This window comes from Myxocyprinus asiaticus, chromosome 14 (assembly GCF_019703515.2).
Source record: "Myxocyprinus asiaticus isolate MX2 ecotype Aquarium Trade chromosome 14, UBuf_Myxa_2, whole genome shotgun sequence".
NCBI lineage: Eukaryota > Metazoa > Chordata > Actinopteri > Cypriniformes > Catostomidae > Myxocyprinus > Myxocyprinus asiaticus.
The window spans coordinates 33,916,359-33,942,417 of NC_059357.1; the positions used below are offsets into that span (position 1 = coordinate 33,916,359).

The 26,059-nt window shown below is 40.9% G+C and overlaps 1 protein-coding gene across 2 annotated transcripts in view; it reads right to left on the reverse strand.

The window, feature by feature from the left end:
* Positions 1-26,059, reverse strand: part of LOC127452106 (protein shisa-9B-like) — a 97,095-nt gene that overhangs the window by 53,818 nt on the left and 17,218 nt on the right. For both annotated transcript variants that reach the window (XM_051717312.1, XM_051717313.1), the window contains one exon: positions 23,411-23,532. In XM_051717312.1, coding sequence (XP_051573272.1) covers positions 23,411-23,532 — 122 coding nt within the window. The remainder of the gene's footprint in view (positions 1-23,410; positions 23,533-26,059) is intronic.

A 26,059-nucleotide genomic window follows, 5' to 3' on the forward strand; every position in this document is an offset into this window, starting at 1 on the left:
ATGTGTATTTTGTCTTCCTGTACTGGCAGAGTTTTTATAGTCAAAACAAGTGGGAAAAATCAACTAGTGCTGAAGAAGTAATCCAAAGTATTTAGATTATAATACGTTACTGACCTTGAGTAATCTAACAGAATACGTTACAAATTACATTTCACAGCATGTATTCAGTAATCTGTAGTGCAATACATTTCAAAAGTAACCCTCCCAACCCTGGGTGCCAGACAGGCTGGTTTGAGTATTTCTGTAACTGCTGATTTGGCTGATTTTTACACACAACAGTCTCTAGAATTTACTCAGAATGGTGCCAAAAACAAAACAAAAAATCCAGTGAGCGACAGTTCTGTGGATGGAAATGCCTCGTTGATGAGAGAGGTCGACAGAGAATGGCCAAACTGGTTCAAACTGACAAAGTCTATGGTAACTCAGATAACCGCTCTGTACAATTGTGGTGAGAAGAATAGCATCTCAGAATGCTATTCTGAGATGTGGGTTTCCACTGTTTTGGCGGCACAAGGGGGACCTACACAATATTAGGCAGGTGGTTTTAATGTTGTGGCTGATGTATGTTAGTATTTAATTAGGGGTGTAAATAGTATCTGCCACTATTTGCAATTAGTGCAAAGATGCTTTTGGTTAGCATCTATAGCAAAAATTTTGGTCTAGGAAAATTAGCAGATTACTGAGGTTTTAGAAATCTGAGAATCAGGAGACTCTCCATTTAATATCATTGTTGTCTAGGAGAAACAAATGAGATATTAAGCAGATCTCGCTTGTGATTTTTCTTTTCCAAAAGAAAGCTCAAAATCAGCATACATTAATAAATTCCCCAAAGCAGATTTGGACAACTGATCTGCATTCCCTCACACTAACCAAACATAGTAATAACCTGATTTTTTTTGCTCTCTGAACGCTTCAAACAAACAGTCCCAAAACTTTGGAAGATAATGCTCTCGAGACTAAATTCTGCCACTAAAGAATGTAGACCAAAAAAGAAAAAAAAGAAAAAAAAAAGTGGTGTGGACCCATTTCTCATCAGTGCTATAAAATCCAGATTGGACTGACCCACTTCAGGAGTGTACATCACCACTGGGCTTACATTTTGACTGAGTGGAGGTGTTCTGCCAGCCAGTCAATGACGTGCTTTTTAAATAAGAGGAAATACTGCTCCCAGCTTGACCATCAGCAGTAAAAAGAGGCCACACTACAGTAAGTGCTCCAGTTGCCATGGGAGGCTTTTGCCACAGAGACATGACAAGAACAGGAAGTAGCACTTGCGTGCCACACGGGCACATGTCAGCTGTCCATTACACAGAAGAGCCAAAATATGGTTCTGCCAGGGGACAGCATGTTGACACTGTTACACCTAGTGAAATGCCTAAATAAAAGCACACCCAGACCAATAGCCAAAGAGAATTTGGGTGGAGATTTATTTTATGTACAAAAATAAATATTTTTAAAATCAACTAGTGGTTTCCTGAATGACTAGTTGACTAATTGGTCTTCAAAGAAAAGTTCACCCCAGAATGAAAATTACATGGTCATTTAGACAGGATTTTAGCCTCAGTCAACATTCACTACCATTGTATGGAAAATAGATTAAATAGCAATAAATTCTGTCTAACATCTTCTTTTGTCCATGGGTGAAATATCTCTAGAAGTAATGTACTGTATATTTAAGCAGGTTTCAGATGCAATTCTTAGGGGTCCTTTGCATAATACATTTGCTTGCTTTTAAAAACAGCTATATCGCAATGGAATGGAACAGAATGCGGGAGTCTCAAGGCCCATTTTGGATTAGTTGGACTATTGTTACCTTGACATGGCATCTTAAAAGCACAATGCTCATTGCAGGACACAAAAAAAAAAAAAAAAAAAAAAAAAAGTGATAACGCAAAACAACAGCCAAAGATGTTCTTTAAAAATACAAAAAAAGTTCTGTAGGGAAGTGGTTCTGAACCTTATTGACCTTGAGGCCCCCTGCTGTCTGAAAACTGTTAGCATGCTAATTAAACCACCTGACTATAAACATTACAAAAATAAAAAATCTAGATAAACTATATATTTGCCCTCACTAAACGGCTATCTTGTTTTGGATATCTTAATTCATGGCTTTTTTAAATTATATTCTTTGAAATGTTATTCTTTAAGATGCTATTTTTACTGACAATTCTACCTTGTTTACAGACAAAGTGTTTATTGATTTAGACTTTGAATGTCCTTCTGTCAGTCTAACCATACTGTTCGAATATATAAGGATGATTATTTTTATGCTGTTTTTGATGGCTCTGCACTTGCATAACAACAGCAGCTCTTGTAGGGTGCCATTATGCTACCAGAATACAGAAGTACAGAAAGAATTATAACGTTACTGACCAATATCCCACATTGCAAAAATTACACTAAACTACTGTTCAATAGGAGATTGTAGACGCAATCTAATAGATTTTTCCCCTTTGAAATGAGGAACAGTAAAAATCACAGACATGAAGGAATTCAGCCTACATGATTATTCCACCTTGGCATGCAATATTGCGTGTATAGTATTATTGAGCTATATTGCCTCCGCTACAGGAAATTATTGGGTATTATTGATTTATCTGCCCTACACTCAACATCTCATCTTCCCTGAAGATGAAAACCAAACTGCAGCATACAGATAAAATTATTACTAGAAAAATATTTCATAAGCATTGTTTTTAAAGGAATAGTTCACCCAAAAATTTAAATACTGTCATCATTTGCTCATCCTCATGTTGTTCCAAACCCATATGACTTTGTATTTTACATGGAATACAAACTGTAATTTTAAAGTATTTTTAAAATCATCCTGACTGCTATATTCCATCTCATGGAAGTCGAAGGGGAATAGGTCTGTCAAGCTCCAAAATGACACACAAAAAAAACCCACCATAAAGTAATATAAAATATTCCAAGTCTTCTGAAGACAAAAATAGCTTTATGTGATGAACAGGACCAAAATGTAAGTTATTCACTGAAAACCTCCCCCTCTGCTGTAGCTCTCAAATAAAATACAGCGCCAATCCCATTTGTTCAAAAGTCACGAGAACCAAGAGTATGCCATCAATGGTGTCAAATTACGTTTGGCATGCCAGTTTTGTAGTCCATACGACTTTTGTAGTTCATTTAAAAGCTTCAGATGAGATGTATGGACCACATTTATGATCCTTTAATGGTGCTTTTTTGTCAATGGGATGCTTGACGGACTCGGCCCCAATTCACTTTTATTATATGGAATAGAGCAGCCAGAATAGTCTTCAAAAATCCTCCTTTTCTTTTCCACGGAAGAAAGATGGTCATACAGGTTCAGAACAACATGAGGGTGGAAAAAAATAATTGTTTCCATTTTTGGGTGAACTATCTCTTTCAGGTTTAGCCAGGCTCTATGAGGACTAACATAATATCAAGTGGGCAACTGCTCCTCTACACTCATCTATGGCCGTTTCCATCTCAGGCAGTGGAAGTGTTTGACTAATGGTGGGATGTATGAAGGTCTGCAGCAATCCACCCCCTATTGTGACACAACTCTCAAAGAGCCAATTTGAGCCCGATGAAAAACAAGCCTTTCTCAGCTCTCATCTTCCCAACAGTTGCTTTAGCACTGTAAGCTCCATACACTCTCTGAAGAGCCAGACATGTGATTCATGTCACAGCTCCAATTTAGGATTATTTATATGTTGTGCTTGTTTTTGATGGTTTGCATATATTTGTTTTTTCTAATTATAAAGTGTTAACTCAGAGCCTTACCACCCTGGCGGTATGCGATCTGAGAAGTTCACACCATTGGAGCCTTCCTCGGATGCCACTGGTTTACATAGCCACCTACCTGTCAACACGTCACTGGCGGGGCAGGGGTGGAGGGGGGGGTGTTTAAGAGGGATTATTTGCATTAGAGGGAAGAGGGATTTCTGTTTAAAAAGTGATAATTGTGCCTGCCAGGGCTCTAACTATCCTTGACTAAATTCATTAAAATCAATAACAGTCATTTCAGCAATGGGAGTGGTGCGCTCATGCTGTCCGCTGATATATCCAAGTCACTGCACCATTATGTGAGGCTGAGATGAAAAGACTGCTAAAATGAAGAGCGGGGTCATGTATGAAGCAGTTAAACAGGAGTGGCCACTCATTTCTCAGCAGTGTTCAATTCCCTCAGTATGTGGAATAGGCTCATAACACAATCCACTATTTCCCTGATGGAGAAAATAGGTAATTTCAGCAAAAAAACTATTTGTGCATTTTAACTCTGCTAAAAGAAAATCTTCTTAAACCAGACAAAGATGGTTTGCTGGTCTTAGCTGGTTTAAGATGGTCTAGATGGTCTCCCAGCCTGGCCAAACTGGTCTACAGCTGGTCTCCCAGCAGGCAAGTGCGGTGTTTGTAGGTGGGCAACTGCATTATACCTTAAATGTCCTCTGAACATATATAACAAAATGTGCTATTTTAGTATTTGCTAACATAATAATTTGATAACAACCAAAGATTTACCAACCAAAATTGTGTAAAAATGATGATGAAAAATGATAAAATATTAATACACTCGAATTTTCTGGGTTTGCCCACAAATCAGTCCACTCGACGGCCATCTTGGAAATGCACCCGGGCAGCTATTTTATATGGATACAAGCAGTATAAAAGTACAACTCCTATCTACTTGAATGGGGAAAGACAAAAATCTACAAAATGGCTGGTCAAGATTACATTTAAAGAACATACAGTGCATCTGGAAAGTATTCACAGCACTTCACTTTTTCCACATTTTGTTATGTTACAGCCTTATTCCAAAATGGATTAAATTCATTATTTTCTGCAAAATTCTACAAACAATACCCCATAATGACAACGTGAAAGAAGTTTGTTTGAAATCTTTGCATATTTATTAAAAATAAAAAACGAAAAAAAAATCACGTACGTAAGTATTCACAGCCTAACTCAAAACTGAGCTCAGGTGCATCCTGTTTCCACTGATCATCCTTGAGATGTTTCTACAACTTGATTGGAGTCCACCTGTGATAAATTCAGTTGATTGGACATGATTTGGAAAGGCACACACCTGTCTATATAAGTTCCCACAGTTAACAGTGCATGCCAGAGCACAAACCAAGCCATGAAGTCCAAGGAATTGTCTGTAGACCTCCGAGACAGGATTGTATCGAGGCACAGATCTGGGGAAGGGTACAGAAACATTTCTGAAGCATTGAAGGTCCCAATGAGCACAGTGGCCTCCATCATCCATAAATGGAAGAAGTTTGGAACCACCAGGACTCTTCCTAGAGCTGGCTGCCCGGCCAAACTGAGCAATCGAGGGAGAAGGGCCTTAGTCAGGGAGGTGACCAAGAACCCGATGGTTACTCTGACAGAGCTCCAGCATTTCTCTGTGGAGAGGAGAACCTTCCAGAAGAACAACCATCTCTGCAGCACTCCACCACTCAGGCCTGTATGGTAGAGTGGCCAGACGGAAGCCACTCCTCAGTAAAAGGCACACGACAGCCCGCCTGGAGTTTGCCAAAAGGCACCTGAAGGACTCTCAGACCATGAGAAACAAAGATTGAACTCTTTGGCCTGATTGGCAAGTGTCATGTCTGGAGGAAACCAGGCACCGCTCATCACCTGGCCAATACCATCCCTACAGTGAAGAGTGGTGGTGGCAGCATCATGCTGTGGGGATGTTTTTCAGAGGCAGGAACTGGGAGACTAGTCAGGATCGAGGGAAAGATGAATGCAGCAATGTACAGAGACATCCTTGATGAAAACCTGCTCCAGTGCGCTCTGGACCTCAGACTGGGGCGAAGGTTCATCTTCCAACAGGACAACGACCCTAAGCACACAGCCAAGATAACAAAGGATAGATAACGGGACAACTCTGTGAATGTCCTTGAGTGGCCCAGCCAGAGCCCAGACTTGAACCCGATTGAACATCTCTGGAGTGATCTGAAAATGGCTGTGCACCGATGCTCCCCATCCAACCTGATGGAGCTTGAGAGGTCCTGCAAAGAAGAATGGGAGAAACTGCCCCAAAATAGGTGTGCCAAGCTTGTAGCATCATACTCAAAAAGACTTGAGGCTGTTGGTGCCAAAGGTGCTTCAACAAAGTATTGAGCAAAGGCTGTGAATACTTATGTACATGTGTTTTTTTTTTTTTTTTTTTTTTTTTTTAATTAAATTTGGAAAGATTTCAAACAAACTTCTTTCACATTGTCATTATGGGGTATTGTTCATAGAATTGAGGAAAATAATGAATTTAATCCATTTTGGAATAAGGCTGTAACATAACAAAATGTGGAAAAAGTGAAGCGCTGTGAATACTTTCCGGATGCACTGTATTTCAAATCAGTAGTAAAATCTGAACATAATTGAACATGGTAACATAATTGTGTTTCTTTAGCTCAGATCACGCTAAAAAAGCTTAATTTTTCAGGCCCGTTCATCTAATGCGCATGCACGTTCTCGAGTTGACTGACAGGCAAGGTCTATATCTAAAAGGTGATTGGCTCTTTTACCTCTATGGCAAGACCAAATTTTCTACATCCGCCATATTAGGTGTTCCAATTTCTCCCTATCATTTTAATATAACTGCTGTCTTAGGCTAAACAGTCTCCGTCTAAGCTATCTTGCCACGTTGTTCTTTAGAATGACAAATTGTTGTGTAAGGAAAGTGTACAGGTCTTGTAAATTGTGCCTATTTCTTTTAAGATTGTCTCCATTTTAAGTACAAATAGTATGTAGAATATGTATGTAGAATATCAATTATTATGAATTCTTAAAAGCTACATGCATAATATTTACACATACATTTTAAAATGTTGTTTAAAATGTTTTAGATGGAGTATTGCATGTCAAACCACAGGACATGCTAACTTCCCAATAGTATTTAGTGTCAGAAAAAGTGTACTGATCATACTGTACTGATTTATTGTGCAAAACATAAAATTAATGTTTTTTGTCAAAAAATAACTCGGAATATTAACATTATTCTATAGGTATATGTTGTTTCATAAATGAATACCTGACAAACATACAAACTAATATGTTTATCTGTCAGGTCCAAAGATGCTGAACAAACACTAAAACTATGACCAAGATATTATTAGCACAATTAGGTGACATCCATAAAACATTGTGCTCAAAACAGTCAATGCTTGCTGTAGCAGCAAAATTATGCCTGTTGCCTAAAAATGCTCTGACAAGCTTTCATTGCCTAGCATACATAAGGGACCGTCTGAAAATTACACCCCAAGTGCTAAATCATCGACAGTGTCCAAGCATTCATTCAATTGATGTGTAAAGTTATACATAAAAAAACTACAGCCATTAGAATGTGGAAATATTTTTGTAATAACGATGGCTGTTAAAGATGAAGTATGTAATTTCTGCACCACTAGCACCACCAAACGGAATTGCAAAAATAAACTTTGTTTTTAAAACAGCTTTCTGAAAACGCCCTCCAACTGCCGTTGGTCAAACAAAGAGATAGTCCCAGCTCCAACTCATGGCATTGGTTGAGTAACATTGTCAGGGCGGGTCTAAGTGGGTCCCTCAAAACAAATAAAGCAATTTTCACAGAGCAACAGAAACACAGTGTTTCAGTTTTTGAGAAAATTAACCTATGAATGGCTTACTTATAATTGTCTCTGCGTATTAAGCTGGGATAGGAGAAAGTATTTTAACACAGAAAAAGTTACATACTCCAGCTTTAAGATAGAACATGCAAGTCATCTGAATGAACGTTTGGACACTAGCAATGTTTTAGCGCAGTGTGTGGTCTTTTTAGACTGTTCCACTCCACTCTAAATTTAGGGGGCAAGGCTTATTGACTCTGGGACACTGGTATCACCCCACTACCCCCCCCCCACCCCATGGTAAAAGGTGCATGTGATCCCTTTATAATTGGTTATTCTGCCATTTTTTTTTTCAGTCCAGTTGTATTTTTTTGAGAGAGGAAAAACAATGGTCAGCAAAATCTTTTTGCTATCGCCATGGAAACAGCAGTGCTGCAAACCAGGTAATGCTGTCAACCACAGCTGAACTTTGACAGGAATATTCACTCCTAGTAAAATTTTATCTATAGTGTTATTTTTTTCTTCCACTGTAAGAGTAGGGAACCAGGCGTCATATAATTATCATAATAAAGATTTGTCTATGCAACACACTTTAACTCCACTATAGTGTTAAGAACACCAGGGTATTGCATTTTGATTCAATTTAATTTTGCATTTACCTCTAGCAGTTATTAACATCTTTAAGCTCGCTAAACATTCTGATGTTTAAACAGAAGGCTGGACTTGATTAGGTTTACTGGCAAAGTAATGAATCATCTTTAGTTTCTTTGCCCAATGGATTGCAAGTTTAAGCAAACCCTCATGAGTAAAACAGTGCTGTTTAAACACGTGCTCTGGGGGTGAATTAATTATATATCACTGCTGTCACCTGTTAAAAAAAAAAAACTACTCCTCACCCTACTCTCGAACTGTGCTGGTAAATGCGTGCAGTGTGTTGATGTGATGTTTGGGCCTGCAGCCCACTGAAATATGCAAAGTAGTCTAATTATTGGTGTTTTTGAAATCACAGTGGTGATAAACAATTATCATGCACTCGAATGCTATATATTTAACAAAATTCTCCTGCTTCTGAACGAAAACATGACAGAAGACGTGCGCTGGTTTTCATTTATCTTTTCCCCGGCTGCTTCTGTCAAATGTGGCGTCCGTGTAACGTTTAACAGCCGATATCTCACACAACTCACTTGAAAGGAGTGTGATTCAGGTCCATTTTCCTGATTTATGAAACATTCTCGGCAGTTTGAGTTAGAGCCCAAATGATATGGGATTTTTGAGACCGAAACCGATATCGATTTTAGAGAGGGAAAATTCACCGATTACCGATATGGTGACCGATATAGTTAATTTTTGAGCTGGAATTAAAACAGACCTTTTCTATGTATTGTGTACCGATTTTGCACTGATATGACTATGCAAAGGTACTCAGAAGGCTGCTTTCTTAAACAAATACTTTTATCAAGGAACATTTTATATTATTATTAACACTGTCAACAAATTCTAGAAATGAACACTGAGAAAATAAAGAATAAATAAAAATACAATAAATAGCTTAATAAACATCAGTACTGTTAGTATAAGTCAATTGCTGACCACTTAAATAAAGAATAAATAAAATAAAATAAACATCAGTACAGTATGTTTAGTATCAGTCAAATGCTGACCATTAAAATAAATGATAAATTCAAATAAAATAAATAGCTAAATAAAAATCAGTACTGTATGTTTAGTATAAGTCAATTGCCCACCATTAAAATAAAGAATAAATTCAAATAAAATGAATAGCTTAATTAACATCAGTACTGTATGTTTAGTATAAGTCAATTGCTGACCATTTAAATAAAGAATAAATAAAAATACAATAAATAGCTAAATAAACATCAGTACTGTTTAGTATCAGTCAAATGCTGATCATTTAAATAAAGAATAAATAAAAATACAATAAATTGTTAAATAAACATCAGTACTGTTTAGTATCAGTCAATTGCTGACCATTTAAATAAAGAATAAATACAAATACAAAAAAATAGCTAAATAAACATCAGTACTGTTTAGTATCAGTCAATGGCTGACCATTTAAATAAAGAATAAATAAAAATTAAATAAATATCTAAATAAACATCAAGGGCCGGTTGCACCAGCTATACGTACGTTACAACTTAGCCTAGTTGTGGCGTAAATGGGCAATAAGTCACAATTTACGCTCTACTAAATATGTGAGCGTTGCACCATTACATTTATGTAGGACGTAACCCTACGTATAAACTAAATATATACGGAAGCCTCCGACCAGGAGTAACTGATGTAATAAAAAGCAGACTCATTTAATGACATCAATGAGCTCATGTTTTTGTTGACAGGCATCAGTCCTTTCGACATATATAATGTTGGCATTTACACTCATTTACATTTAAGTGCTTTTTAAAAAAAAAAAAAAAAAAAAAAAAACGCACTTTTAAGCATATCTTCAGTGTGAAACCAATCTAACGGTGCTGTTTTTAGGGTGTATCGCCCGGTGTCAAGTTTCAACACATTCAAAATATATATAATAGTATATTAATATGAATAAATGTCTATTTTTCCAGCCTGTTGTTTAAGTATTTATCACCCCTCATTTATTTTAGATAAGGTTCCTATATATTATTATTTATGCAGGGCAAATATCCTATTTATTAAATCTGCTTTTATTACACATCCTATTTAACATCTGGAAAACCAGACTTTTAAATATTACATTTTGTAAATGCAATGACTGGAATTTTTCAGTTGAAGGGGGTACCAAACTGTGAATCCTGAACAAAACAGTTTGGTGAATACATGTTTACTCATTAGCTTCCACTCAGCTGACAACAATGAAAGCAGCTATGTGGTTAGCTAGTTAGCTATAAGCTCGTTGCCACGGAGAGTAAAAGATGGACTTTATTTACTTTCCAGCATTGTGTCTCACCAACTAGGTAACAGCGAAGTGTGAAATCAACACTCACCACACGCAATCCACCACCGCACCGTTGTCTGTTGAGCTACAAAAAGATGCTCTGATGTTTACCTTTCAATCTGCTACATTACTGACTGCACTGACAAACTATAGCTAGCTAACAGCAGTGACATGGTTGTCAGGGATACTATATTAGTTATATAAAATGATGGGGTCACTTTTTATTAACTTTCCAGTATGTATTCCACAAACTAGTTAGCAATTTAACGAGAAGAGATTTCCTCAAATCCGCACTGTTTAACTCCGCCTTGTCTGCAGAGCCACCGTCAGCTCAGAGTCAGTTCTGTAAACAATGGAGACGGAGCGCACTCTGCTGGACAAACTACGCTATGACACCAATTCTAAAGCATTGTATTCTGCATTATATGTTCTGAAAAAAAGTTTTAATATTGGCGCATATCGGTAAAATATACACCGATACCGATATATCGGTGAAAGGCTAATATCGGCCGGGCACTAGTTTGGGTGGGAGACACTAAAATACGGGGCAAACGGCGTCCCATATGTATTTCATAAGGAACGCAACTTTGTTCCCTCAAATATGGGACAATTCCGTATTATACGAGACGATTCCATATTATACGGGACGGTTGGCAACCCTACTCCCAACACAAAGGCTGTTCCAAAAGGTTGGAATCCCAAATTTAGGGCAGCATCAAATATGTCCATAGTGGAGAAGGCAATCCCAGAATGCACTGTAATAAGTTCTCTGATAACGAAAGAAATGTTGATTGTAAATGTACTCACGGTGCATTCAAGTCATATCGGTAATGATTACACTGTAATTATGTAATTACAATTTTCGAGTTTGTAAGAACAAACTTCCAAGGAGGACTTAAATGCAGCAAGATAATTAATTCATTACCAAAAAATATTGATAAACTTTCAAACAGTTCAATGTAATATAAAATGACCTATTGTAACCAATATTTGTGTGTGCTATGTATTTTTATGCTTACTAGGGCACTGTATCGTTTCCAGAAAGATGCCATGGTTCATGCATGAGAGGCTAATACTGTAGTTAGCTTAGCACCATGCTTATGGCAAACTCTACTAAAAACCATTGAGACTGACTAAGTAGAGTGTTCCAAATCAGTCACTTATGAGGTTCCATCTCCGTGAGGATACTGCCTTAGAAGGCAGCTGCCTTTGTAGGCAGTGAGGCAGTGAGGCAGCTTTTGGGACAGACCAATAATGCTAGTCATGGGCATCATACACCTATTTATTTTCATTTTATTTATTTTTTGAGGGGGCACCAAGGTCAACATAAACACAATCTATATTAGACTATAAAAAAAACTGATTGACTGTTCCACAGAGATCACACATAGTTGGCAAATGTTAAATGCACTGAAGTTGATACAATTAATTAGTTTTTAATACCATAACTCCACGCTTTCCTTTAAATACCTTTCGTGTAAACGTGATCTCTGAAGCAGCCATAGGACGCTGCGTGAAGAGGAACATGTGACTCGACTGTATTGACAAAATTTAGAGGTATGAATAAAGAGTTCTGCCACAGACATTCTTTTTAACTTTAAGTAATCATGTAATGTAATTATCAAAGGTACAAATAAGTATTTGGAATTTCAAATAATCCATCCAAAAAATTTAAGGGGGCCCATGCCCCCTCAGTCTGAATGGGCATGATACCTCTGGTGCTAGTTTGATCTGTATGGTAATGTGAAACTGTAGTGGTCAGGCAGTAATATATAAATATGAATCCAGATGCTCCTCTATTTCTTTTGCTCAGTTAACCCAGCTTGCTGGACTGAGACTATAAATTGCATTTCAATGATTGATTTATTCATGCTAATTTTCTGTTTTCCCAAACACAAGATGACTCAGTTTTGTGAATACGAATGTCAAGTGTCATTTCAAGTCTGCGTGTTGTGGAACAGGGCTATTCTTTTTTATTTTTGGGCATTTGACTCTATTCCTCTCTATGAGACAGATACAGCAGAGAGTGACAGGAAATTATTGGTAGAGACAGTATAAGGAGAAGGAGAAATTGCAACATTCAATATGGTGGCTATAGGAATGAATTAAAAGAGACTCTCAATTAAAAGAGCCAATCGCCATACTGGTAATGACACCACCTTTAGTCTTCAACCTTTTTCAGGCCAAAGACCCCTTGGTTGACCGAGAGGCAGAGCAAGAACTCCCTGTTATACAGTAAATTGTATAAAATTGAGTGTTGCATTTTAATCCTGATCAATAATAAGGGCATAGAGTGCCATTTTAATGTTTTCACATACTTTGTCATGACATTAACATTGCAATGGCATTAAACAATCCTACATCAAGTGGGAAAGACAATAAAAAATTTAGCTGAACTTCAGCTTTGGTTGATGTTAACTTTATATGTTTTTGTTGTTTAATGTATATTTTCTTCTTCTATGCCTAGAAAATAGCAAGCTATGATGGCCACCAAGTGAAAGAACATGCTCCAATAAGGACTTATTGAATAACCCTACTGAAAAAAATAGTATTGCTGGTCACCAGCATATGTTGTGTTTTGAATGTTGGTCCACAACACAGGATACTGGTGTTCCACCAAAGCTTTTTGACTAGCTTAACCAGCAAGGCTTCCTTAATTAAACAATATACTAGAAAAAAAAAAAAAAACATATTTGTCAACCAGCTTCACCAGCTACATTAAGTTTTGCTGGTGAACAACACAGCTATACTGGTCGACCAGCACCAAACCAGCACCAAACCAGCACTAATTAGATTAAAAAAGCCTAAACCAACATGGGAAATGCAAGTTGGTTAAGCTGGTCTTTTCAGCATGGGAGAAAGAGGGGGATGGGATCAGGACACACTGCAGGCCAGACTAGTAACTGCATCACCCACATGAGCACCACGGCTCAATATGTCAGGAGCAGTAGTGGCTCGTGACCACAGATATATGTGGGGCAGATTAACACCAGAATGGCATACACTTTGTCATCATACAAAACATAAAATTTCTTATCACCTACCCTTAACTTTTTATTGTCAACTTCTATATCTGGCTCTTCAGGATCAAGTTGTTTGATGGCCAATTTGTCTTGAATTTGCAATAGAAAGGACACGCTGTTACACACACGTTCACCGATAGTGCTCGCCATTGTAAAAGATGAGGCGAGAAGCAGTTTTCCTTCTTAGGTGAGGCTTTATTCTTTCCTCTTCGCCACACCACTTTACAGTTTACCTTGAAGCACTAAACTAATACACACTGCTTTCGCAATAAACTTTCACTACTAAAAATCCTTGCTCTGACTCGGCTCTGTCGTATCGTCTCTCTCTCCACTAAGTGCTGTGTCGCTCTATTTATGCCGCTCTCCCCGTGCTCACTGAAATTAGAGACAGGTGTTAGACATAATTTAGCTCAGGTGTAAGCGCCCTTACCGCTTTCTCTCTCTCCGGAGAGATGCTTGACCACGCCCCCGCTGCCACAGCCATGTTTGCTATCTGTCACACTGCTGGCGCGCACTAATACTAATGTTACTTTTGGATTGGCGCTACGTTTATGGGCAGATTTATTTCTGCCCCAATGGGTCTCAACAAGGGCTCATTGCAGTACCATACTTGACCACAGACTTCCATTGGGAAAACTGAGAGGCGCTGTGGAGTTCGGGAGGGCAGCAGACTTTCTGCCCACAAGCTCGTATATCTATACCAAACACTGTGTAACAGAGCTTTCAGCTATACTATGACTTAAAAACAGGATAAAAAACTTATACTAGGCCTGCTTTTGAATACATATGTCAGCATTTTGAACACATATTCAGGCAAACAAATTACATTATTGGCAGTTTATAGTATGGCTCTATGTTTTCAAGTGGATGAATATTTAGGCAGGGCTCTGCCCTACTTGCCCATATAGACCAGCCGCGCCTGGTCAGGAGCATATTTGCCAAATGCTATACAACAGCTCTGACATATTTGAATGTTTTCAACATTTCTACTCTACTCACCAATGTATACATTAATGAATATCATAGTTCTGGACTTTTCTCTGCCTTTATTTATGTAACCTTATTTTAAACAACACCAAGCGAAGTCCCAGTGTGGCATCAGTCAGCAGTTCTCCAGTCAACGCTTTAATAGGTTTCTGGCCAGAGAGACTTGAATGTGAGTTGGGCAGCTGTTTGCACTGTTTTCCCCAGTCTGTTCAGCGAGATGCCTTACAGTAGTTCCCTGCAGATCTCCCTTCTCTCATAATGTTATTCTCCCATGCATTCACCGAGACAGCTCTTCAGAGGAGCAGCACCTGTGTTGCTCTGCTCTCCTCTGTTGCACTTTCAGCAGCAAGCTCAATCACTCAGCCGGCCTGTTAACATACATTCCCCATTGCCTCTCAAGTGTTGTTGCAGAAAAACACAGGTGTGCGCTACAATTTTCAATCCCAGACAGCTATCTTTAAGTGCTCTATTTGTTTTCTTTCAGTCAAATCCATTTTTTTCCATCTCAGAGAGTGGGCAGAGACCAACCGAAAAAGACAAGCATGCTTCCTGTATTATGATAACAGCTGAATTTCATCAAAGAGCTTCAAAAATTACTCTACAATCTCTCTGTCCAGTTAAAGGACAAGTTCATCCAAAAATAAAAATTCTGCTATCTCTTACTCAACCATTCCAAACCTGTATAACTTACTTTCTTCCATAGAACACAAAATGAATTTTTATAGCAGAATGCCCAAGATGCTCTTTTCCATACAGTACAATGAAAGTAATTAGTGACCATGGCTGTCAAGCAAGATTTACAGTAAATAACAACTTAATTTTCAGTCTGTTCCTCGCACAGAGCTATTGTATGGCTTCAGAATATACTTGGAATATAGTGTATGTACTACTTTTATGATGCTTTTATGGTGTTTTTTGTGCTTTTTAGAGTTTGACAGCCCCTGGTTCCCATCCCCTTTCATTGTATGGAAGAGAGCAGCTCGGACATTCTACTAAACTTCTTTTTTGGTGTTCCACAGAAGAAAGAAAGTCATATGGATTTGGAAGGACATGAGGGTGAATTAATGATCATAGAATATATATATATATTAAATCAATATCACACGAGCAAGAGTGATGTATGTCCAGCTATTAGCACAGCTGTGATTCAGCCATAGGTCATTACAGCCATGCTGATAGATGGACAATACAGCATGATTGCGATTGTGATATTGCTTTTATACAACAGTTCAACAAACAAGTAAATTAATAAGTAGGGAAAAATGAAGGACTGTCCCAAAAAAACACTCTTGTGTGTGGAACTACTTTCTTACACTACAGGATCTGTTGCTAGTTTGAAAGATTCGCCCAAGCCTCCATTACTAATTCGAAAATCCCACTTTAGAACTAGTAACAACAGCTTGGGCTGTTTTTAACAAGTTACTGGAGAAACATGGACATGTGTGTGTGTGTGTGTGTGTGTGAGAGAGAGAGAGTGAGAGAGAGAGAGAGAGAGAGTGAGAGCGACTGAGTGTGTGATTACCTTGCAGTTGTTAGTTTAACTAAATTCCTCAGCTGTAATCCGCTACAATCATGGAGTGATGCTGCCAAACGTGCTATCAGAATAATCCTATGAGTATTTCACTCACTTTCAAGTGTTTTGTTGTTGGTGAGAAAACATGAAGGACACCAGTTTCTTGTGGAACTCATGTTTTGACAGAAAGCGTTCCCTCCCTCCGCCATGTTGAAAGTTTATGTCTCCTCACAACTTCAAACACCCTGAGCATGATTGATTACTCTGTGTGTGTCGACTGTCAGCTGTGATGGACAGTATTGCAGTTTGTTTAACTCTATTTCTCAGCTATAGTGTAGTAGTAATCCAAGCGATCATGGAGTGAGAGACAATTCCGGATGACTTCAAAGAAATTCACGCACTGACTGACGACACAGTTTGCCAACATCAGCTCAACTCATTCATAGCACACACAAAACAGTCTTTTATCACCACATGTTGGCTGTAAAAGAGATGAATGAAAATTCAGACATTTAGCTGCTCTTACACATCTGCACTACTCTTACATGTTTGGAATGCCACGAACACAAGCGGAGTGATACAAACAGTAAAGTGTCCCAGTGCTAATGGTGTGAGCTGTCAGCACTCTTGGAACACCTCTCGTCCAATCAGATTTGAGGACCAGAACTAACTGATGTGTGTGCGTGTGTGTATATATATATATATATATATATATATATATATATATATATATATATATATTAGGGGTGTAAAAAAATATTGTATCATATTGTATCGTACGATACGATGCTCACTATACAATACCATATGTATCGTACGATACATAAGCACATCATAGTGTAATTAAAACTAAGCAAGCAATATTGAGAGCTGCAGAACAGTCTCCTCCCGCTCACAGGAAAACAGAGCATCACATTTTTACAGTACATAGGCAGGAAGATTGATGGAAAATGGCAAGTACGTAAATTGTACTGTAGCGGAACAGTTTGTTGAATTTGACAAACAACGGTGTCATGTCCTGGTGCTACAGTACATCAAACATGTTGTTTTATTCACGCCGACCTCACTGCGCAAATTGGTGGATTTGTGAGGCAGAAAAAGCAGCAGTAAGTTTAAACACCCACCTCTCCCAACCAACACTGAGCGTGACATGCACAACAAGACGCTCATAAGTTATGAGTCATAACTATCAAAAAACAGCTTATTAAAAAAACCGACAAGGTAAGAAACCCACGATTACATGAGACAGAATTATCTGCTTTTGACTTTGAAATGTAAACAGCTGTGAGAACAACAATTGTGCTAGTGTTATAAGCTGGTAATAATGCTGGTAAAGTTTACATGCAAAGTGAAACAAGGGGAAGAGGGCAAAAAACATTAAGTGTACCCATCCGTTTTAACTCAAGCCACTAAATAATATTGAAAGGAGTTGTTCCCTATCTGTCACTCACTCGACGTTGGTGTCGATGTAGTGACACTAGGAGTCACTCTTAGGAGCCCGAGACACCTCTGGTCTTTGATAAAAGGCCAATGAAAATCGGCGAGTGGTATTTGCATGCCACTCCCCCGGACATATGGGTATAAAAGGAGCTGGTATGCAACCACTCATTCAGATTTTCTCTTCGGAGCCGAACGGTCATGCTCATTGAGCTGAATACTACTGTTCATTCACCTCTGCTGGATCTGGCGGCGCATTTCAGCGGCTTCTCCCCCCTCTGCACTGGTGCACTGCAGAGAACGCCCCTGGGCTCTTCGGCAGAAAAACTAGAGAGTATATTTTCTGAAAGAGCATTTTTCCCCTCTAAAAGAGTATATATTTCTCTAAAAGAGCACACACACGGAACGTCTTTTTAAAGATGCTTTTCCGATTGTGTGTTATTCCTGGTTGTGCTCATTATCTCTCGCCTTCTAATGGTCACGATCACTGTCATTCATGTCTGGGCACTGCTCACGCAGTGACAGCGTTCGTGGATGGTCATGTTCTCATTGCGAGAATATGTCCATGGCAACGTTGCGGTCGCGGCTCGCCTTCGTAAGAAAGCGAGCCACCCCAGAGGCGGTGGGTTGAGGCCAACCTTGGACCTGTGAGTTCTGAACTAGGCTTTACACAGACTCCTGTTCAAGATGCTGACGCGAAAACGCATTCTGGCGAGCGTCCGGCATCAAGATTGGTTCGCGGCGGTAGACCTGAAGGATGCGTACTTCCACGCCTCGATCCTTCCTCGACACAGACCCTTCCTGCGGTTCGCGTTCGAGGGTCAGGAGTATCAGTACAAAGTCCTCCCTTTCGGCCTGTCCCTGTCTCCTCGCGTCTTTATGAAGGTCGCCGAGGCTGCCCTTGCCCCGTTAAGGGAGGTGGGCATTCGCGTTCTCAACTATCTCGACGACTGGCTAATCCTAGCTCACTCTCGAGACGTGTTGTGCGCACACAGGGACTTGGTGCTCTCACACCTCAGCCGACTAGGGCTTCGGGTCAACTGGGAAAAGAGCAAGCTCCTCCCAGTTCAGAGCATCTCTTTTCTCGGTTTGGAGTTGGACTCAGTCTCCTTGACGGCGCGCCTTACGAACAAGCGTGCCGAGTCGGTGCTGGCCTGTTTGAAGGCGTTCAAACAGGGAACAGTGGTTCCACTGAAACTTCTTCAGAGGCTCCTGGGGCATATGGCATCCTCGGCGGTGGCCACCCCGCTCGTGTTGATGCATATGAGGCCGCTTCAGCACTGGCTCCAGACTCGAGCCCCGAGATGGCCATGGAGCCACAGGACACACTGCGTGGCCATCACGTTGGTCTGTCACTGTCTTTTCAGCCCTTGGACCGACCTCTCGTTCCTACGGGCAGGTGTACCTCTAGAACTGGTCCCCAGGTGCGTCGTGGTCACGACAGACGCCTCCAAAACGGGCTGGGGCACCGTTTGCAACAGGCACGCAGCCGCCGGCCTCTGGACAGGTCCGCGACTGCACTGGCACATCAACTGCCTCGAATTGTTGGCAATTCTGCTTGCCCTGCGGAGGTTTTGGCCATTGATCCAGGGCAAGCACGTGTTAGTCCAGACAGACAACATGACAACGGTAGCATATGTCAACAGCCAAGGTGGTTTGTGCTCTCGTTGTATGTCACAACTCGCCCGCCGTCTCCTCCTCTGGTGTCAGCAGCACCTCAAGTCGCTACAAGCCACTCACATCCCGGGCAACCTCAACACTACGGCGGACGTGCCGTCACAACAGGTTACCCTCAGGGGAGAGTGGAGACTCCACTCTCAGGTGATCCAGCTGATTTGGAGTCGATTCGACAGGCACAGGTGCACCTGTTCACCTCCCAAGAATCCTCCCCACTGCCCGCTCTGGTACGCTCTGACCGAGGCCTCCCTCGGCATAGACGCGCTGGCACACAGCTGGAACCCTGGCATTCGCAAATATGCGTTTCCCCCAGTAAGCCTGCTTGCACAGACCCTGTACAAGGTCAGGGAGGACAAGGAGCAGGTCGTCCTGATAGCACCCTACTGGCCCACCCAGACGTGGTGCTCGGACCTCACGCTCCTCGCGACAGCTCCCCCCTGGCAAATTCCCCTGAGGAAGGACCTTCTTTTTCAGGGAAGGGGCACCATCCGGCACCCGCGCCCAGACCTCTCCATGTCTGGCCCCTGGACGGGACGCGGAAGACCTAAGCTGTCTCCCACCTGCGATGGTAGACACGATCACTCAGGCTAGGGCTCCCTCTACGAGGCGCCTGTATGCCTTTAAGTGGCATCTGTTCGCTAAGTGGTGTTCTTCCCGTCAGGAAGACCCCCAGAGATGCGCAGTCAGATCAGTGCTTTCCTTCCTGCAAGAGAGGTTGGAAGGGAGGCTGTCCCCATCCACCTTGAAGGTGTACGTTGCTGCCATAGCAGCACACCATGACGCAGTCGACGGTAAGTCCTTAGGGAAGCACGACCTGATCATCAGGTTCCTAAGAGGCGCCAGGAGGCTGAATCCCTCCAGGCCACTCCTCGTTCCCTCATCGGACCTCTGTAGGTCTTCAGGGTCTACAGAGAGCCCCCTCTGAGCCTTTGCAGTCAGCCAAGCTTAAGGCACTCTCCTTGAAGACTGCCCTCCTGACTGCGCTCACTTCCATCAAGAGGGTAGGTGACCTGCAAGCGTTCTCTGTCAGCAAAACATTCCTGGAGTTCAGTCCAGGTTACTCTCACGTGATCCTGAGACCCTGACCGGGCTATGTGCCCAAGGTTCCCACCAACCCTTTAGGGACTAGGTGGTGAACCTGCAAGTGCTGCCCCAGGAGGAGGCAGACCCAGCCCTGTCGTCGCTGTGGCCGGTGCGCACTTTACGCATCTATTTGGATCGTACGCAGAGCTTTAGAATCTCTGAGCAGCTCTTTGTCTGCTTTTGGTGCACAGCGGAAAGGAAGCACTGTCTCCAAGCAGAGGATTGCCCACTGGCTCGTTGACACCATAACTATGGCATATCTCGCCCAAAACATGTCACTCATGCCATACGAGCCCATTCTACCCATGGTGTAGCGGCTTCTTGGGCCTTGGCCAGAGGTGCCTCTCTAACAGACATTTGCAGAGCAGCGGGCTGGGCAACACCCAACACCTTTGCAAGGTTCTACAACCTCCGGGTGGAACCGGTTTCATCCCAGGTAGTGGCACGCAAAACAAGCGGATAAGCACGGAATAGCCGGCCGGGTGTATCGCTTGCACATAGCGCCTTCCACCTCCTTTTGAGCTGAAGACGTGCGCCGTTAATTCCTAGTAGTGTTCACAACATTTGTTCCCTGGTTGACTTCCTCCTGGCCCTGTGGCAGTCGAGTTTTCGGAGAGACTCGCTGCCGGCCCAGTACACGTGCTAACTAAGAGCCCGGTTCTTGGGTAGGTGCTCCGCATGTGGCGGTTCCCGGTAAGGCTAACCCCATGCGATCTATATCTTCCGCTAATTCATTTCCCTGCTGGCAAACTGCGTCTTCCTTGGGCAGAGCCCCTCTGCCCCAGTCTCCATGTTTGTAGTAACTCCTCCCCCATTGGGCAGGATCTACCTTGAAGGCTCTCCACATGGTTGGAAAGACCATGTGACATATTCTTCCACTTAAATATCCCCCCCTCTCTTGGGGCGAGGTGTGGTCTCTGCGGTGTCCTCCCCTAGACCTGGCGGCCCAGTCGGATAATTCCCCTTCTTTTTTAGGGAGTGGAAAAAGAGAAGGGGAAAAGAGGCCATGACTGGGTTAAGCCTGTCTCTATCTTTGGGTAGTCGACTTGTCCCCAAAAAGGGCCGTTCGACACTCATAACTGTGTTGGGGGAGGTTATGTGTCGACCTGGTGTGCTGGCTATGAGGCACACAGCAAGTCTGCCCACCACACACCGCCAGTTCACGTAACACAGTTCAGCCTTGTGACGTTTTGTATAGGGACCTCTAGTGTCACTATATCGACACCAACGTCGAGTGAGTGACAGATAGGGAACGCAATGGTTACTGGTGTAACCTCCATTCCCTGATGGAGGGAACGAGATGTTGGTCCCTCCTGCCACAACGCTGAACTACCCACTGAAATGGCCGGACCTTATATCAGCTCCTCAGCATAATACCTGAATGAGTGGTTGCATACCAGCTCCTTTTATACCCGTATGTCCGGGGGAGTGGCATGCAAACACCACTCGCCAATTTTCATTGGCCTTTTATCAAAGACCAGAGGTGTCTCGGGCTCCCAAGAGTGACCCCTAGTGTCACTACATCGACACCAACGTCTCGTTCCCTCCATCAGGGAACGGAGGTTACACCAGTAACCATGACGTTTGCTTGCTACAGTCACTTTAGCTTGTTCACAGGGGGCCTTTCAGACATTAAGGTATGATTTTCTAAAAATGTGTATTGTGAAAAGTGCTATACAAATATAAATGACTAGTGTCACGTTTAATGTGTTTTTGTTCATGTTTTGTGTTCATGTCTTTTATTTTGGAAGTTTAGTTCCGGTTCTATAGTCATGTGTTTCATGTCATGTGATTTCCTGTTCCCTCATGTGATCCTGTCATGTGGTTCCCCTGTTCATGTGTCTTGTTTTCATTGGTTCATTGTTTGAGTTACTCATTATCAGTCTTGTCTTTTCATTGGTTAAAGTTTATTAGTCTTGTTATTTTGTTTATAGTTCTGTCTGTTCATTGGTTGTCTTGTTACCCTTGTCCATGTGTTTAAACCCTCATGTTTGCCATGGTCGTTTGTCAGGTATTGTTAATGTAACGTAGTTAAGTCATGTCATGTCATGTCAAGTCAAGTCAATTAAATGTTTGCATGAAACACATGGGTTACAAAAAGAGCATATGACATCTACTACAGCTGCTTTTCTTAGTTCATTAAGAGGGTTTCAGATAAAGCTTAACTGGTAAATAAAGAGTACCTAATGACAGGCATGTTGATCTAAACATCCGGAAGACAACTGGGAAACAGATCGGGAAATCCGTCAGAGCCATGGCAACACTCTGACATGTCACAAGACAATGTTGTGCTGTCTGTGGGCTGAAGTTTATTGAATTAGACTTCCTAGCTTGTAATATTTTATGATATTGTAATATCATTATTATATATTATTATTTAATCTACTCAACTGTGATTTGTTTATGTCAAGCATCTTTAAAATAAAGCCAAATCAAAATGGGAAACACATATTTACAGCCTAGTACTGGAAAGGCATTCTCTGATCATTTTTGCCTAAGCTAAATTGAAGGCAGTTACTCGATATTAACGTATTGTTTATAGAACTGTTGTATAAAAGCAATATCATACAAGCAAGAGTGCTGTTGTACTGAATATCATCAATACCGAATATCGGATATTAGCAAAACTAAGAGCTGGGTAATTTTACTGTGATAATTGGCCAATTCTTTTATTTTCCTACACATTTGCATTATGTGCAAGAAATAACAGCTTGAGTGAGATGAAGAGAGGGGAAAAAAGCGGGAGAGAGAGTGAGTGGTGTGTGTTTGTGTGTGAACGTGTGTGTGTGCGTGTGTGTGCATGTGTGTGTGTGTTTGCATTGGCTGTGTGTGTTAGTCAGCCTCTTAGCCTCTGATAATTACTATCTCAGCATGTTAAATGATCACTATAGACGAAAGTGCTATTGCAGCCCACCAGACACACCAAAAATGGGCCTCTGTAACTACTTCCCCTGTTCTCAGTAGGAGTCAAATCAAGCAGGCAAAGATATTTACTGATGAATAGCCATAGGACCTCACAGCTGCTTCTCTAGGGTGAAGAAGAAGACACATCTGCTTTGATTGGTTTGTCAGAGTGGACAGTGTATTCCAGAGTTTAGTGCAGGCAAGCTAAAATGAAAAACTTAAGCGGCATGGATTCAACCTGTTGTGTATCAGCTCTATGGCAAAAAGCAGCTGTACTTACGCAGGTTGTTTCCTGTTGCTCTGGCTTGCATGTTCTCAAAGTGTTGTCCATGCACAGCCAAACTCTCCTCCCTCTCTATGTGTTCTCCTGGAGCGGTTTGGCGCATCACCTGGGCCAGGGCTCTGTGGAGAAGATATACATTTCTCACTCATCTTACAAAGACAATGAATTAATGTGAAGTAATTTAATACAGTTGTTCTCAACTGGTGGAGGTCTGTTCTGATAGAGTTGCGGACAGCACAGGAAAAAAATGCTAAATGCAAATAATAAAGTGCAACTAACCATATAATTGTACCTAATTAAGATAGCAAAATAAAAAGTTCCCATATATTTTGTTGTTGACATCAAAGGCCATGCGTCCATCAAACGCTAAAGTATTTTGGAGAAAAGTCACTTCGTAGAAGCTAGCCAAATTAGGCAAATGCCAATGCGGACATGCTTGACATCCTCTAATTTTTAAAATTCATGAACAAACCTATGTAAGGTAAAAGAGAAAGACAACACTTTAAATACGGGGTACTTTTGGTATTGTGTTGAATTGCCATTTGACATTCTTTCACACTTGGTTTTTGATTTGAACCCAAGTTTGTTTCCACTATCTCCCCCTGCCCCCGCTGGTCTCTGTTCACATCATGTTATTTGGGTCCAAACCGCAGTCTGCTTGTGTCATCAACGGGTGTACAAGTGGCAGCTGTTTTATCACTGTAACTAGGTAACAACTCAAGAAGACATTAGCTTTACTGTGTTCTTGAAATATTTAACTTTACATGCACAGAATCGACACTTGTGTTTGTCTGCCACGGATGCATTGAATGTGCAATGATGTGAAGAATGTGAGCTGCTCTCTGATGGCGATTTATTTGGAAAAAGCAGGTATGAAAATGCATTTTACCATAATAATTGTGATTGGGAGCATGTAAAGACGTGAAATATACATCATCACAGCCTGTTTACTTCCACGATTTGGTGCTATTGCATTCATATCAACAACGAACTGTACAGTAGTTCACATGAACTGTACCCCAGACCACCTTTTCAAAAGGATTCGGGTACGGTTCGTGAGTTCGCACCCGAGTTTGGAAAACAGCATTCACATCATCCAAACAAAACAAACTTAGACGTCTTTCAAACAAGAGTGAGCACCAAAAATGCTGGTGTAAAAGCTCCCTTGATGTCCAGCAAGGTTAGAAAAGGAAAACTGGTTCTTATTTGGAACTGGTTAATTTTTATTTTTATTTTTTTAATACAAGGACCTTATGATTTTCAGGATTTTCAGTTCACTTTCAGTAATGGTTCTTAAATCTGCATTTTATTTGATAATTAAAATGTGTTAATGGAACCTTTAAAGGGGTCATGTCATACCATTTTTTATTATTTAAATGTTCATTGAGGTTCACTTATAATAGTTGTAAATTATATATATTATATATATATATATATATATATATATATATATATATATATATATATATATATATATATATATATATTTGTAAAACATGATAATTTTCCACCCTTATTCTGACCCTCTGTCAGAAATGCTTGGTCTTGGTGCTGCTTCTCCTTCAAGACTTGGCAGTAAATTCCCACTGTTTTGATTGGCTCTCTGCTCTTGACTGACCTGCTCTCTCTACTCACTGCTCACCACTGTTAGTCGGGGCTACGGAAGTGATAAGGTAGAGTAGGTGTTGATGTGTTGTTTTGGAGGTGGTCAGATGCAAATGTCTACCACAGTGTGACATCATAATCTGGAGGAAGTAGTGAATGAGTCGTTTTGGCAGCTTGGTTTCAACAAATGGGCTTTTTGAAGTGAGGGGTGAAGTTTTGAGTTCTGAAACTTACAGTATTTAAAAAAATGTTTTACATTGACCGCTTATATGTCAAAAGCTCAAGGAAAATTTGATTCCTCTTATCATGACCCCTTTAAGAAATCAGAATTGTTTAGAATAATCGGAACTGGAACCAGAATCTGTAAATTCCTTACGATTCCCACACCTAATTTCCAATATTACATCTGGGCTCTGAAGCAAAACCTGCTGACAACCACTGATTCAAGGGATATTTGCATTCTTCTTTACATATACTTTCTCCTCAAAGTGAATTAAAAGAAAAGATTAAAGGAGTATTTTGGATTCAATACAAGTTAAGATCAAATGAAAGCATTTGTGGCACAATGTTGATTTCAACCAAAACATTCGACTAGTCCCTCCCTTTCTTTAAAATAGCTGCCCCCTTCAGCATATTGCGGCGCCGTTTTGTGGCCTGCTCTGCATAACGCGGCGGCCCGTTTCAGCTTATCGTGGCCCATTCGGCCCTGTTCCACAGCCGGCCCATCGGGAAAAGTCCCGGTTCTCTTGATGGCCACTCCGCCCTTGCCACTGTGGCTGCAGTTGACCATATTCTGGATATGTGGTTTAGAGTGTTTGAGAAAAATCAGAGTGGATTCAAGACTAAATCAATCATCTTATCATAACAACAGCAGTTCCAGCAGAGACATAATGATGAGTTAACCCCAGAGAACAAGACAACATTCCTGAGAAAACTTGACATGATCAGAGTGGAGTGGTGCTTATATTGCTTTTCATGCTTAATGAATCAAATTTCTCTGGGGAAACTGTATTGTGCTTACCACTGTGTTTGGTGAAATGT